This window comes from Buteo buteo, chromosome 2 (genome assembly GCF_964188355.1).
Source record: "Buteo buteo chromosome 2, bButBut1.hap1.1, whole genome shotgun sequence".
NCBI lineage: Eukaryota > Metazoa > Chordata > Aves > Accipitriformes > Accipitridae > Buteo > Buteo buteo.
In genome coordinates this window covers 32,667,407-32,682,056 of record NC_134172.1, presented here as the reverse complement: position 1 = coordinate 32,682,056, position 14,650 = coordinate 32,667,407, and the positions used below count along the sequence as shown (strand labels likewise).

General features: G+C 37.7%; 1 protein-coding gene across 1 annotated transcript in view; it reads left to right on the top strand.

The window, feature by feature from the left end:
• The window catches only part of DGKB (diacylglycerol kinase beta), a 367,812-nt gene that overhangs the window by 34,209 nt on the left and 318,953 nt on the right, over positions 1-14,650 (top strand). Inside the window, exon 2 of the mRNA XM_075050079.1 lies at positions 2,046-2,306. Coding sequence (XP_074906180.1) covers positions 2,237-2,306 — 70 coding nt within the window. The 5' untranslated portion in view covers positions 2,046-2,236. The remainder of the gene's footprint in view (positions 1-2,045; positions 2,307-14,650) is intronic.

Below are 14,650 nucleotides of genomic sequence, written 5' to 3'. Positions count from 1 at the left end.
AAGCTCCTTATCGCAAACATTTGTATTAAATAATTGAGATAATCTCTAACAGTACAGCATTCAGCAATGTTAGTTTTTGCTGGTAATGAAGCTAATGTAGTTAAGAATACAAAAAGTAATACTGGATGTAACTGTGGTAGAAAATTTTGGTTCTATTAAATCAATTATGCAAATACAAAAATGTTTTCAGTAAAACCTAATCAGTTTTCAAGAATATGAGAAAAATATACCTATTTGAAGAAATAAAACTTTCTTCAATACAATCTAATCAACTGCCAGAAATGAAACATCTCTAATTTGATTAAAATGTCCCCGTTGACCATAATTATTTTCTCTTGTAAATAAGAGGACTAAGGTTCTCAAGTCAGAACGATAGCTTTTCTTACGGAATATCCCTTTTAGCTTTTGTAGTTACTGCTCTTTTTCTGGCACTGATGTTGATTCATTGATATTTGAGGGCTGATGTGCTTTGCACTTGGCCAACATTATCCACATTAATGTTGCTTTTTCCATCCCAGTCTCCATGCTCCTATTAGTTTTTGTTATTTGTTCAGTTACTGTTTCTAGATCTTACCTCTTCCAACTTATTGTTATTTTTTTATTCTAACTTGAGGAGATGAAGAGCATAGGAATTGCTTCTGGTTCAAATTCTAAAAAGACAAGGCAGCTGCCAAGTAGTCTGTGACTGTATTTAGATAGCCTTACTTGCTCATCTTATAGGTACATATACTTAAATCATTCACCAAGAAGGGCCTGAGAGCAATGAAGGCATGCTCTAGGACTAAGGTGTCTTTATTCCTGAATTTCTTTGTCCAGAAATGATACTCATATAAGACAGAAAAAAAGTAGTTTTATCTATATAGGTTAATATATCTTTTTTCATGTGCTTCTGTTCCTAGCTACTCTATTTCTTTTTTTTTTTTTTTTCTCCTCCTCCCTCATGACATCTTACTCCTTTTTCTCTCCTTTCCCAGCTGCCAACACCTTCCTCCTTAGCACCCTTTCCAGTACTGTCTCTTCTGGTCTGAATTTTTCCTTTGCTCTTTTTGTAATTTGACCGTTGTAAATAACACATTGCTAGGCATATAAAGAGATTCCACTTACGGTCTAAAATTAGCTTTCTAGTCTAAACTTGTCATCTAGGCAACCTGTGTAATCAATAGCGAAAGATAAATACCACAAGAAGGCAATTCATCACATTTTAAGATTATGTTGAAACTGGAGGGATTAATTGCTGTCTGGGCCACCTGTCTCTTTCTGCTGATTAAAGAGAGTGCCCTAGATGGCATTCTTGGATTGGATACCTGACTTTCAGATGGCTAAAATTAGATGAAAAATATCCTACCTGTTGTGCAAGGAGTGGTGTTGGCAATGCATTGCCTTTGTAAGGTCTGTACTGCAGAGGTAGAAACTGCATAAAATTGGAATGAGATGGCACCCACAGTTTGATCTTCTTCTTCTTGAACGGATTTGCAATGGTGCCAACAGTTATATTTGATTTTCAGTAGTGACTTCAGTAATGTTGTGACATTCTAGAAATCAAACCCCTACTACTTTGTTAGAATAGTTAATATTTATATAGCTTTCATGAATTTCTCACCAAACTGCAGAATCTATTTCATTTTTGACATGAGGAGTTGGAAGCTTCAGAACATTTTTGGCAAGGCCACACAGTGCTGTACAGCAACATAATTGGATACAAACCCGGTTATATGGATACGATTTTAAAATCATAGGGAACTAAGTTTACTGATAGATAGTACCTACTATTGCAGTGGTTGTTACTAAAACAGAAACAGCCACGCACAAGGTGTTCACATATAACTGGATCATAAACAATCAATAATTTTTTATTATCAGTGCTACACATAAGCATTTGGAAATATAAAAATAAAATTTGGAAATACATATAAAATTATTTGTGGACAAATACTGTATGGAAAGATTTCGAGCAAAACTGAATATAAGGAAATATTTATCTGTTACAGTTATTCCCATAGTAAAACTGGTGTTTATGCTTCTAATATTTGATCTTCTTTTAACAGTGCTGTAACTCACCACTGAACCAACACATTGGGAACAGTTCATAGCATCAAAAACTTCATCCACGTAGACTGATGCCATCTCTCCAATCTCCAAGCACTGTGAACTGAAGCTACGAATCTTTATGGAGCTTATATCACCTGTGTCAAAGGGAATGTTTTTCTGATATTTAACAAGGACCCTTACTGCCAGTATGACGAGCCAGGAGAAATGGGTTAACCTTAGTCCTGGAGAGTTCTCTCAGCTTCAGAAATACGCAGAATGTAAGTAATTTTTAAAATATATTATTTTCTGTCTAATTAAAATTTAAGAATATTTTGAATGCAGAATGTAATATTATTATGTTATTGATACCGTTCACTGTCAAGTAAGAGGTTAAATTATGGCTTAAGTTTATGTTTTTTAATCTAAAAGATATGTTCTTTGAGGGGGAAGAAAAATAATCAGTTGGGGTCTGTAACTTTTTTTTTTTTTACTGAACAATCACTATCCAGTATGGTACCATCTAGACTGACTATGGGTTATGTGACTGTGGGTATTTGGAGAGCATATTTTTATGGCTTTGCCACCTTAAATTCACCATAACAATTCCTAGGCCACTAGAGCGGGGTTTGTAGTTAAAAAGAAGGCTTGCTCAGTCATGAAGGAAACAGAGATTCCAGGAGAAACACATCTAGATGTTCAATATGAAGATGTTTCTAATACTATAAACAACGTGAAGGAGGAGTTGTCCTGTGACAGATCCAGTTCTTTAGTTATTGCTCAGGCAAAACTTTAAGTTGCCTGAGCAACTTAAATGGCTCAGAATTACGTGCTTAGATGAAAGATACTGAATGTGAGAAGTTAGATTTAGGAAACAGTTTATGAAGCCTGATAAGAACTGAACTGGAAAAGGTCAAGAATGTTTAGGAAGTTTTCCAATGTGACTAGTAATCTAAATTTATATTTTTAAAAATCTCATATGATTTGTGAATGTTTTTGATTTATTACTAAAGGAAACATTTGCTTATAATGTAAAATGAAGACTGGTGATTGGATTTTTTTTGTGCCTATGGAATCACAGCGTATACTTAATTGTATTTCAGCATAGACATCTAACAGAATAATCATAAAATGATTATTAGAGTTAACTTTAATGGTATATTCCACTGGAATGTGATTGAGATTCATAATATTTTCATGATATCAAGTTAAGCCATGAATGATACTTTATATAATTGCAATGTCATTGAACGAAAAAAATAAATAAATCTGATAGAAATATTTACATGAGCAGATGTATTTGAGTTTCATAGTTTTCTACAATAATTGCTGTATAGTTTAATGTATTCTATTTATCAACAAAGTATGTTTCCTCCCCATGCCACCTTCTTATCTCGAAGGATAAGCTATAGAGATGAAGGAAATTTGCTCCAAATACTGCTTTAAATCCTTAATGATGTCACCAAGGAAGGAGCTATTTTGTTTCTCATTTCATAGTGGAATATAAGACATCGATAACCTGTCTGGTATTTAATCAGTTAGGACCTCCTCCTTATAAGAAGGCCTTAAAGATCTAGTATGAGTCTGAGAAATGAAAATATCCATGCCTTTTAGTAGTTCTTTTATTTGTATGTAACACACAGAAACGTTAAATAAAGGGAAACAAGATGCAATTACATGGAGCTTAAAAAGAACACATCCAACTTTTATATTGATGTTCCATTGCCTTCAGAGACCCTTGCAAAGAAAATTCTATATTTCACGTTTGATATGAGTAAACTTGTTTCTTTTAAATTACATCACCAAATGGATAGTAAACATAGTATAGCAGTTTAAAAAAAAACCAAGAAAACAAACTTACTTCTGAAAATATTTACTTCTTCCTGGGAAAATATTTTAAAATGATTCTTCATTAATTTTTTCAATACCAGAAACTGAAGACTGCTAATATAGAGAGAGATAGAACAGTTATGTGTTGTGTTGTTTTGTTGGGTTCTTCTTATGCATTCTTATAATTTAAGCCTTCAATGCAGCATTTGCCAAAATATTTGTCATCTTCCTTATGGGAAAAAAAGGCATTTAATATATTCCCTTTCTTTGTGCTCCCCTTTGCTCCTCCAGCACTTCTTGCACACACCATTGTTCAGAGCCATTGCTTTAATAGAACTATTGGTATCGGGATAAAGTGTTTGGTGAAATTAGTTGTATTTGTTTGTGTTCAGGTTTGTGTGTGTACATAAAAGAAAGACATGGTGTCTTTCAAGCTTCCTCTGCTTTTCTGGAATGGAAGGATGTTAGTTGTTTGAAAATGTGAAATGTGATGCATCTTTGTGTAAATAGTTCAATTTCTGAGGCAATTAGAAAAAGAATTGTTAATGGTATGTAGACTTTGATGTATAATGCCAAAGGAATACAACCCAGATATGGACCTTAATTTGAATTTCTGAGCTGTCCAATTTAATTTTGCTAAATGGCTGAATAGCAGTATCTTTAAATGTGTGATTTAAGACATTAAAATGCATTTTTTTAAAAAAATAGTTAATTGGATCCAACATTTTTGAATTTGATACATTTTTATCTAACATGCAGAGATACAAAATGTGACAGTAGATGCCTTTACTCATTGCTACATAGTAATTAAATTATGTGGAATTTCATGAAGTTTGAGTATATTATTGCTTTGGTATTTCATTATCTTTGTTGAACATGGCAAGATGGTGAACTGAAAATCACCAAATTTGTAGTAGAATTTGGCTGGCTTGGTAGAGTTTGATTTATTAAAAAAAAAAAAAAAAAAAAAAAAAAAAAAGAAGGTACTGCACACTTCTGTCCAGCATGTGTCTTGAGGTACCAGTGGGTCTCCTGCAGGAAGGAGAGAGGATCTGGGTGTGAGAAGGTAACACTGTAGGGAGGTTTGACTTTGTGGCAGTTGCCCACCAACAAGTAGTGGTGATGAGCACCCAACCTTGCCTCATGCTGAGGAGTAGGTTTCACTGAAGGACTCCAGAATACAGTAGGGAATTCACAGCAAAGTGATTTGTTTTCCACTCACTTGCTGATATGTGGGGCTGTCATTTGCTCTGCCTCTCATTCAGTTTGGTGTAGAGACTTTACTTCATAAATCTTACCTAAATTACAACATAGTTTTAACTATGGAAATTTTTAACAGATACACTTTCTTGAATTTACAAAATTCAATATTTATAATCCCTATTTTAGTTTGAATCAGGCCTAAGGTGAGTACTGGAACAAAGAGCATAGTCTCCCCAAAACCTGTCTACCTTGGATGTCAGTGACTTTGGATTGTCCTCTTAGTAGCTGATAGTCACATCTACTTAATGAGGTCACTGAAATCAGAATTACTTTTGTACAACTGTGGTGAGTTGACCTTGGCTGGACACCAGTTGTCCACCAAGCTGCTCTGTCACTCCTCATTCTCTTCCCCTGCTCCAGAGTGACACCCCACCCATGGGAGACAGTCCTCCATGAACTTCTCCAACGTGGGTCCTCCCCACAGGCTGCAGTTCTTCACAAACTGCTCCAGTGTGGGCCCTTTCCATGGGCTGCAGTCCTTCAGGCACAGACTGCTCCAGCGTGGGTCCCTCGCGGGGTCACAAGTCCTGCCAGAAAACCTGCTCCAGCATGGGCTCCTCTCTCCATGGGCCACAGGTCCTGCCAGGAGCCTGCTCCAGTGCGGGCTTCCTACTGGGTCACAGCCTCCTTCGGGAACCCACCTGCTCTGGCGTGGGGTCCTCCCCGGGCTGCAGGTGGAGATCTGCTCCACTGTGGACCTCCCTGGGCTGCAGAGGGACAGCCTGCCTCGCCATGGTCTTCACCACGGGCTGCAGGGGAATCTCTGCTCCGGTGCCTGGAGCATCTCCTCCCCCTCCTTCTTCACTGACCTGGGTGTCTGCAGGGCTGTTTCTCTCACATATTCTCACTCCTCTCTTTCAGCTGCTGTTGCACAGCAGTTTCCCCCTCCCTTCTTAAATATGTTATCACAGAGGTGCTGCCACCGTTGCTGATGGGCTCAGTTTGGCCAGCAGCATGTCCATCTTGGAGCTGACTGGCACTGACTCTATTGGACATTGGGGAAGCTTCTGGCATCTTCTCACAGAAGCCACCCCTGTACCCCCTCTGCTATCAAAACATTGCCGTGCAAACCCAATACAGCAGCAGGCTGAAATATGAAAAGAACTGTTCTTTTAAGTTCATTATACAAACATACATTGGATTATTTTTTAGTCTGAATCACTCTATGCAGGTATTTGATAGTAAGATATGCATAAGGCTGAAAGAAAGTAGTACAGCGCTTCAACCGGTAAGACCTACAGAAAGAGTTTTTTCTGATATATTAGTGTACACACATTTTGGTGTGCAAATAAAAACTGGTAAAGTTGAATAGTAAAGGCTTAATTAAAAAGAATACATAAATAAATTCTTAAACAGTTGGAGAGCAGTGTACTAGAACGACCTGAGCTCAGTAGGTAGAACTCAGAGTTCACACTTACACCTCTATATCATATTGCCATGCTCAAATACCAAGTGTTGATGATTCACAGCATTTACTATTGGTGATGCAAAACAAATACCTTTAGCAGGTGAGCCCAAAGAGAGGGTGTGCTGAAGTGCCTTGCACTACCAATAGGAAGCTTTAAGCACAGGGTGTATTTCGATTTCTACTTCTCTTAGAAGCCTAAGTAAATTTGGTTAAGAAAGTTTGCTCATTTATTTTCAGGAGAGGAGTCAGTGTTCTGCATTTCGTGTGCCTGTGCACCCAGAAAATATTCTCTTTAAAATGCATTTGCTGGTGTTTTGCATATTTACTTGGTAGACAGAAAAAACCCTTGCAGTGTTCACATCTCAAGCTGAATCCCTTCAACCTAAGCTGGCTATGGGGTGGGATAGTGTTTCACTTGTGTGACACCCCCAGCTGCTACCCTCCACACAAGCACACACCACCTTTCTGGTCTGATAGCCTTAGTTTTGATCCAGTGTTGGAAGGGATGGTAACCCAGACTATCCTACTGCATAGCAGACAGGGCATACTTGTAGGAGTGAGGGATTTGGGTTTGAGTCTTTTGAGGTTGAAGCTCAGTTTGAACCCATGTCCTTCGTCTTTCCCCCAACCAGAAGGCAAGCCTGTCTCACTTCCACCTGTTTTATGAAGATGACTGTTGCTGCCAGACTTTGCTGAAATCAGTCACGTATGCAAGTATTATGGTTTCTAAGAATAGCAGAAGAATGTGTCAACCCAGGTTCCAAGAGACAAATTAAGTGCCTCTTCTTATCTTTAGACTGTAACAAAACTCAGGAGGCATCTAGATGAGCTGCTTCTCTTCTGTGTCAATTGACTTTAGTCATGTAAAGAAATTTTATATATGAGAACTATAGCTGATCGAGTGTGGACATTATAGATCCAGCTGTCCTGGGCTTTGAGGTCTGAATTTAGCTTAAATCCCTTTTTAGTCACCAAGGTAGATGTATAGATCTTTCACTTTGTAAAGCCCATTAAACTCCTCACGTGGATTCTAGTGCTCTGACAGGGACATGTACTTTCCACTTTCTAACTGAAAGACACTTTGCTCCAGTTCAGCGTAGTTCTGCTTTTAATTAGTCTGTCAGCTTGATGATAGCCTGTCTATTCTTGGAATTAACAGTTAAACCACCAAAGCCTACTGCTAGCTCTGTGTGCAGGTACTGTCCTTGGTATCCCACTGAGAATTTCCTACCACATCTTGTCTGCCTGTCATCTTCATCACATATTTATAGTATGATTCTCAGCTTTATCCAAGTGTATTGTCTGGTGAACACAAACCCTGAATGTAAAATTTCTTTCCTGAATACATACCAGCTTTTCCCAATTTCCATAACTGTAACTGAACAGCAAAGGAGAATGAGTTCTCTGCCACTTATTCCTAATTACAAAATATTTCCCTCTTATGTGACACTCAGAACTTAATAGTAAGTGAATATCTCCTAGTAAATTAATCCAAGGAATATCCATAATTTCATTTTACTGAATTATTTTATAGCTCAAGTCAAGACAACTTTATACTTCCAATTTAAGACATTTCTTCCTCTGCTTGCCATACTTAAATAATTTGGGGCTTCAAATTAATTTTTTGGAACAGTTTAAATATTACTTTAAAAAGAAGAAAAGTGTATTTCTAGAATTCAAAGAGCATATTATCTAATACTTGGCTCTTTGCAGTTAATATGCATATGTGTGGTTTTTGAAAGAATAATTATTTCCAAAGAGAGTTCCTCTGTGTCCTCCTTGCCGGTCAAGTTAAAAATCTCCTCTCTCCTCTTGTTCTGAAGAGAGAATAGTAGAAAATATTTTGCATTAGAACTTTGCCTGGTTTTAAAATGCCTCAGAAGAATACATGAAAAGAAGGAGAACTGTTATGCTCATTATATAATAGTAATAATAACAATAACAACAACAGTAATGTAGCCCACACCAAATCCTCAAGATTCTAGGGAAATACATGCACTCAAGAGAATACAATTAATTTTTTTCTCTTTCTTTAGATTTGATGATCAATGCTGGCTATGGGAAAGAAATGGGAAAAGATGCAGGGTTTTTTCTGCATAAAAATGTCACTGCATAGTGTAAGGTACATACAGGACTTTTCAGGCAGAGACAGTTTCTTCTAAACTGTATAGTACCAGGTATATATGGATAGTTCTGTACTACTCTAACAGCAGCCTGAATTGTGAGGACATTAGGGAGAAAAAATATAAACAGCTTCATTGTGATTATTATCTGTATGGTAAGTTTGATTAGTTTGGACAGGGTTTTTTGTTTCCTTTTTATTAAATGAATTTTGTATCTCCTTTTTATTAAATGAAGTTTTATGGTTGTTGTAGTCCAAATTATATGTTAAGAGGAGTTTAGAGGATCCTGCTTCAAAAGCAAGTGAGAAAATATTGAAGGGATTGGAAGCAGTTAAAGCAAGACAGTTTCATGATTCAGCTAGGCTTTAAAAGAAGGAATGTCTGCCCTTCCCTTAGTAGGCGGAGAGAGGCGGAGGAAAAGGCTTCTGAGCTCTGGCAGCATGTGCACTCTGGGGAAATAGCTTGGTTTTGTGTTGTCCTTTTCAGTTTGTCAACAAAATGTGCCCTGAGGAAAAAGCCTGAAAAAGACTTTTCGCAAAACTTTTGGCAGTGATTTTTTTCCCAGGCTGGTGGAGGAGAACTCGGGCAGACTGTCACAGCCTGAAGATAGAAATAGATGTTGGAGTGCGACTGAAATGGCTGTGAGAACAGGAACAGCATCAGCAGCTGCAGCATCTTTTGATGTAGCATCAATAGCTACTGCAAGAACTAGACAGTGTAAGAATTTTATGGGGGAACAGGAAGGAGGAACTAGTGAAAAAGATCTCTGAAGAGAAACAGGAAGGCCAGCAGAAGTTTTGGTCCAGAATTAATTTGCTAGAGGCTCGATTCTGTGGCCCCCACAGATGGAAAAGATTTTCTTTTACAATGGGTATAAATGATAACCTGCGGGGTGCTTCATATATGTGGCAGCTGGTCACCAGCAGCTATGGGCCATTATGCAATCTCTCAGAGGGTCCCAGGCTTCTAGTGCCACATGGAGTTGTGCTAGTTCTAATGAGGGAATGGGCTTTATCAAAGAATACAGGTTGCTAAAACCAGCTATTTTTGACTGTTTGGAAAGTGGAGAGAGAAAATTGCTAGTGATTACTGAGAATAGTTTTACCCCAAGTATTGGATTTTAAGAGTATGGTGTTTCTACTGCTGTTAGTAAAGATGGAGGAAATTAAGTTCTCATAAAGTTTTGTCAGAGCCTGTCAGACTGGCTGAAAAATGGAGTCTGCTATGCTGCCTGTACGATATCCCATGCACTTGGAGAACTTCATGGAGGATAATGGGTCTAGTGAGAGATTCACTTTTTGCATGCAAGGCCTGTTGGGAATGGAGTGGCCAGAAGAAGGGGCCAGTTGATGATTCATGGAGGCTGAATTCTAATTCTGAGTCTGTGACTGGGGACTAAAAATCTGACTGAGAGAAATTGGTGTCCCACTCAAGGGTTTGGTGGGGCACTTGCTTTGGTTCTTCTGAGAGGTGAACTATGTTTATTGATACAACACTGTAATTTTTTTCTTAAGATCTGTGAATTTAAATCCCTGGTGCACATTCCTGTGTTGTACAAATTCAGAGAAAATGGGATAGAAATATTGTATCTGATAGGTTTAGGCTCTAGTCAGATTTATTCTTAAAAAAGCTGAACTCTGTCCAAAGGAACATGGTTATATACAGTCTGCACTAATGAGGATATTGGATCCAGCTTTATGACTCGTGTTAGACTGAAATCCAGAATAGAAAAGATACAACTTTATGAATTTATTTTTTGTTTAACCAGTCATAGTTAGGTTTTGGCTTCTGAAGATTGTTTCATAGATGAAGTTGTTGTGGGGGGTGGAGAGCTGGGCACCAACGTCAGCTGCAGAGGTACTAGTGGATTTCTTTCCTTTCTCTCATCAGAAATTCTGTGTTAGGTCTTGAAGAGAATGTAAGGTAAGTATGATAACCTGAGCATTTCTGAAGGAAAAAAGCTGACAAACATACAGTAATACAGTATGATCTGGATCTCTGAGGTGGGCTTTCTAATGACTTCAAACACTTTGTGTTTTTACCCAAACAGAAGCCAGTCAATTCTCCAGTTAACCTGTCTAGGGTAAACAGTGGCATATTGACTCTGTCCACAACTGTGTGTAAGGAGGAACCTTCTCATGGCAATCAGGTGGGATACTCGGGTGTATGCAGAACTTGTTTCCTGCTTCCATGCCCATACTGAAGAAGGGCATCCAGCTTGTTTAAGGTACAATAGGCTATTTAGAGAAAGGGACAATGCAGAAGAGAGTGCTGACCTCCTTACTTTGACTAAAGGGTCTATCAAAGTCTTCAGGAGTTATTTTATTTCATGACAAAAGCAAATGCATTTGAGTCCTTTCAGTTCCTCTCAGGCTACTATGTATTCTAACTTAAAATAATCTTTTAGGAACTAATGGCTTTTTTAGAACTTTACTTGAATTACTGTACACAGTAATGGCACAAAGTAGAGTGACATTGAGTGACTTTTTGAGTATCTTATTACAGTATTATGTTTGTGTTTTAGCTAATTTCAGGGATTCTCACATTCTTTCTTACCGCAAGAAACTTCATATGCCAGCTGCAGGGAGACATGTTTTAAGAGAGGAAAATAGTGAATTTGTATGGATTTTTGACTATCAGATGGCAAATTGGGACGTACTCTGCTGTTTATGATATCCCCTATTCCTCTGCAGAACAAAGGATTCTCCCAGAAATATCTGACTTGTTTGGGAGCTCTGATATAGGGGGATTATAGCCAGCAAAATGCAAAACTACTGTTGCTGTTGCATGCTGTTGAGTGGAGACTTCTAGCAAGCAGTCATATATCATAACAGAGAAAGACTTACTCCATGTAGTAAAAGCAGAGAAGGCAATAGGCCTTTAGAGTAAACTTGTAATTCAACATTTTTAAAGATGCTGAAAATTTGGTCCAGAGTAGGATAAGTTCAGTGAAGCACCAGCTGTTTTTAGCTTCAATTCCTGTCCTGAAGAGCTGCTTCTCGTTCCTGAATGATTGAGTGGCAGTGTCAAAAATACAATGGCTCAGAAGCTTGCAACTTTCATTTAGGGGTAACAGAAGTATTATGGAGCAAATAGTCTCAGTTGTGCTAGTGCTAATGTGCTTTATTTGTCCTTTTTAGGAAAGCTAGTGAAAGTGTCAAAGTTTTGCACCTATTTAAATCTCATATGGAAGAAATGTTAGAGGAATTAGAGAAGGAAAAAAATCAATGCAACCTGTTAGATAGTACCAAGTTGCATTGATCCCAGACTCAAAAGATAAAATACTGTTAGAAAATGCTGTTATTATTACAAATCCATCATTTGAGCACAGAGAGGAACTGGCCATGCTTGCTGTGTGATGAATAGGACACTGTCCCATCATCAAGAGCACTTGCTGGCCTTACTAGAAGTTGGTAATTTACTTGCAACCATCTTGCACATCAGCTTAATCCAGGAGAATGGGGGAGAGAAGGCAATCTCAACACTTGGAGAAGTTTGTAATGTGTATTCAGTCTGACTGAGCAGTGAAACATGGTTGTTCAATACAGTACAGATATTGAATTGATTATGCTGAGACTGAATAGTGTTTGACCTTTATTTTTAGGATAATTATATTATTTTCTAGAATATGCTGCTAAGTTTCCAGTGTTTCCACTGAGGGCGTACTGGCTGTTCAGATGTCTGGGAAAGTTTAAGTTAGTCAGAGCTCTAGCACTGTCAATAGTGCCAGGGCTTGAGTTAACTGTTAAACATGCGGATAGATCCATGGTTCTTAAATAATATAGTCAGGCTCCCAAATGCTGGGCCTTTGTTGCAATAGAAGGGAATTATGAGTAAGTCTTTAGGGGAAAAGTCAATGACTATGCATTTCCATTTTCAAGGATATTGTTGCAAGAAGCAAATCTAAAGAGTTCCTACAAAGTCCAAAATAGAAACCCTAGTTCGCAAGTTTCTGTGGCTGTGTGATCCATGGTGTGCGGTGGCTGGCAGCGATACCTCCTGTCTTAGAATCCTGAAAGGCAAATGGTGTCATGTCACCTTGGTTTCCATTTCCTCTATCAGAAATAATTATTTCTTTCTAGAATTGAAGCTGCACAGATATACACTGCCAGTCATTAACACCTGGTGTTGCAGCATCAGCTGTTACTGGTGTTGAACAGATACTGAGGTTACTACAAATCTGAGATATGGTCATAAAATTACTGAACATGTATTTGTATACTGTAAAATGTATAAACACTGATTATGCCTTTGTTACATTTCCTGTGTTTCTATGTATCTTCCATATTTCTTTTCCTTTATTGTTTGGTTGTTTCCATGGACATTTGCATGTAAACAGTGAGAAGCTTTTGTTTCTTAAGAGTTCATCTGTTCCTATTGCCTATTCCCTGTTACAAAGATTTGGGGGATAATTCAGTTGGTTGCTGTGGAAATGAGCCTGATGTCACAAACAGAATTACAGTTCACCAAGCCTTGAAGAAACAAAACGAAGGGAGAATGGACTAATTGGGGAGCCATGTGACTGTGGCAGAATCTCAGCTCTCATTAAAAGCATGTATTTTTAGTCCTTGTGTTTCTATAGAAAAGCTTGAAAGTGTAATTCAAATGATGACAATCCATGACTCATCAGAGAAACTGAAAAAAATAGCTCTGAGAGAAAGGATGATCCCTCTTTGCTTTTATGGGATTTGAACTCAAAGAACCAGTAGCTTGTGGCGGGTCCCCTCGGCCCAGCAAAGCTTCATATGCCTGAAGAGAGAAGGGGAAAGCTCATCCACTGAAAAAATATACTTTGCTATTAGAGTTACTGCTTACACTGTTCTGCCTTTCCTGGGTTTCTGAAGAAAGGAGAGCCAAAGCTGCCTTCCTTGTTGCTCATGAGAACAGGAGATAGGTTGCTCTTGATGGTTCAAATCAAGAGTCAGAGGCCTCTGAAGAAGAGTGGGCTTAGGGCTGCCTGATGGTGTCAGAAGGCCTCTCTCCCTGTACCATTTGTTGGGGTTGAAGGGCCCTCGGTTGCATTCCTCTCTGTTGTCTTCTGCCAATTAAAAGAAGCAGAAATTTTAAATGTGCTTATAATTATGTATGTTTTCATTGTTTTTTCAAGCACTAAAAATATATTGCTTTTTGTGTGGTTTTGGAAGATTTTTAGTGGGTGTCACTGCATAGTTTTGTTGGCTGCATTGCAAAATGTAATGGCTTTTTGAGGACACTACTGATTGCTAAATTTGTTTTTGGAACTGTCAGATTTAGTGTGGTTTATAATTTCTAATTTTATTAAAACCAGTATGGAATATTGAGAAAAGAACTTGTGATTGAATTACAATATAATATTTTCTTGCATAGTTTCTAAAAATAGAAATTCTGGATTTTATTCTCCACATAAAAGGCTATAAATAATTTGCATTATTGAGACAATCAAATTAATTGTAGCAGTAATGATAGTTAGTGATAATGAATTTGTTTTGAGGAATGTATTTCCCAGAATTAACTGGCCTAATAGTAGATGTTTTCATTCATGAAGGAATACCAAATAGGTTTAAAATGTTTTAACTGTTGCTTGTTTGTTGTTGATTTTGTTTTGGTGGGGCTTTTTTGTTGTTGTTTGGTTGGGTTTTCTTTTAAGTAGAGAGCCATTACTACTTTTAGTATGTTATTTATGTTTGAAATTCACTACAGAGATGGGACAGAATCTAGCATCCTTACCTGTATCAGAATAGACTAATTAAAGACCCTGGCAGTCATTATTAACATCACTACTTTGGAAGAAAGCTTAGGCTGTATATTGTATAAGAGTCTATATATTGTAAAGGTTGAAATGAATGGAAGGAGACATGGTGAAAATTTTAGACAGTTATGTGAGGAGGAGGGGAAGACAGTTTATATACTAAGTCTGTGTCTGAGTGCTTTATTGAACAGAGGCACTTCAGTACTGGATAGGCTCCTAGGAGTTTGAGAAATTATTGAAATGATACTAGAGATGGTGAAAGCAAATTGAAGA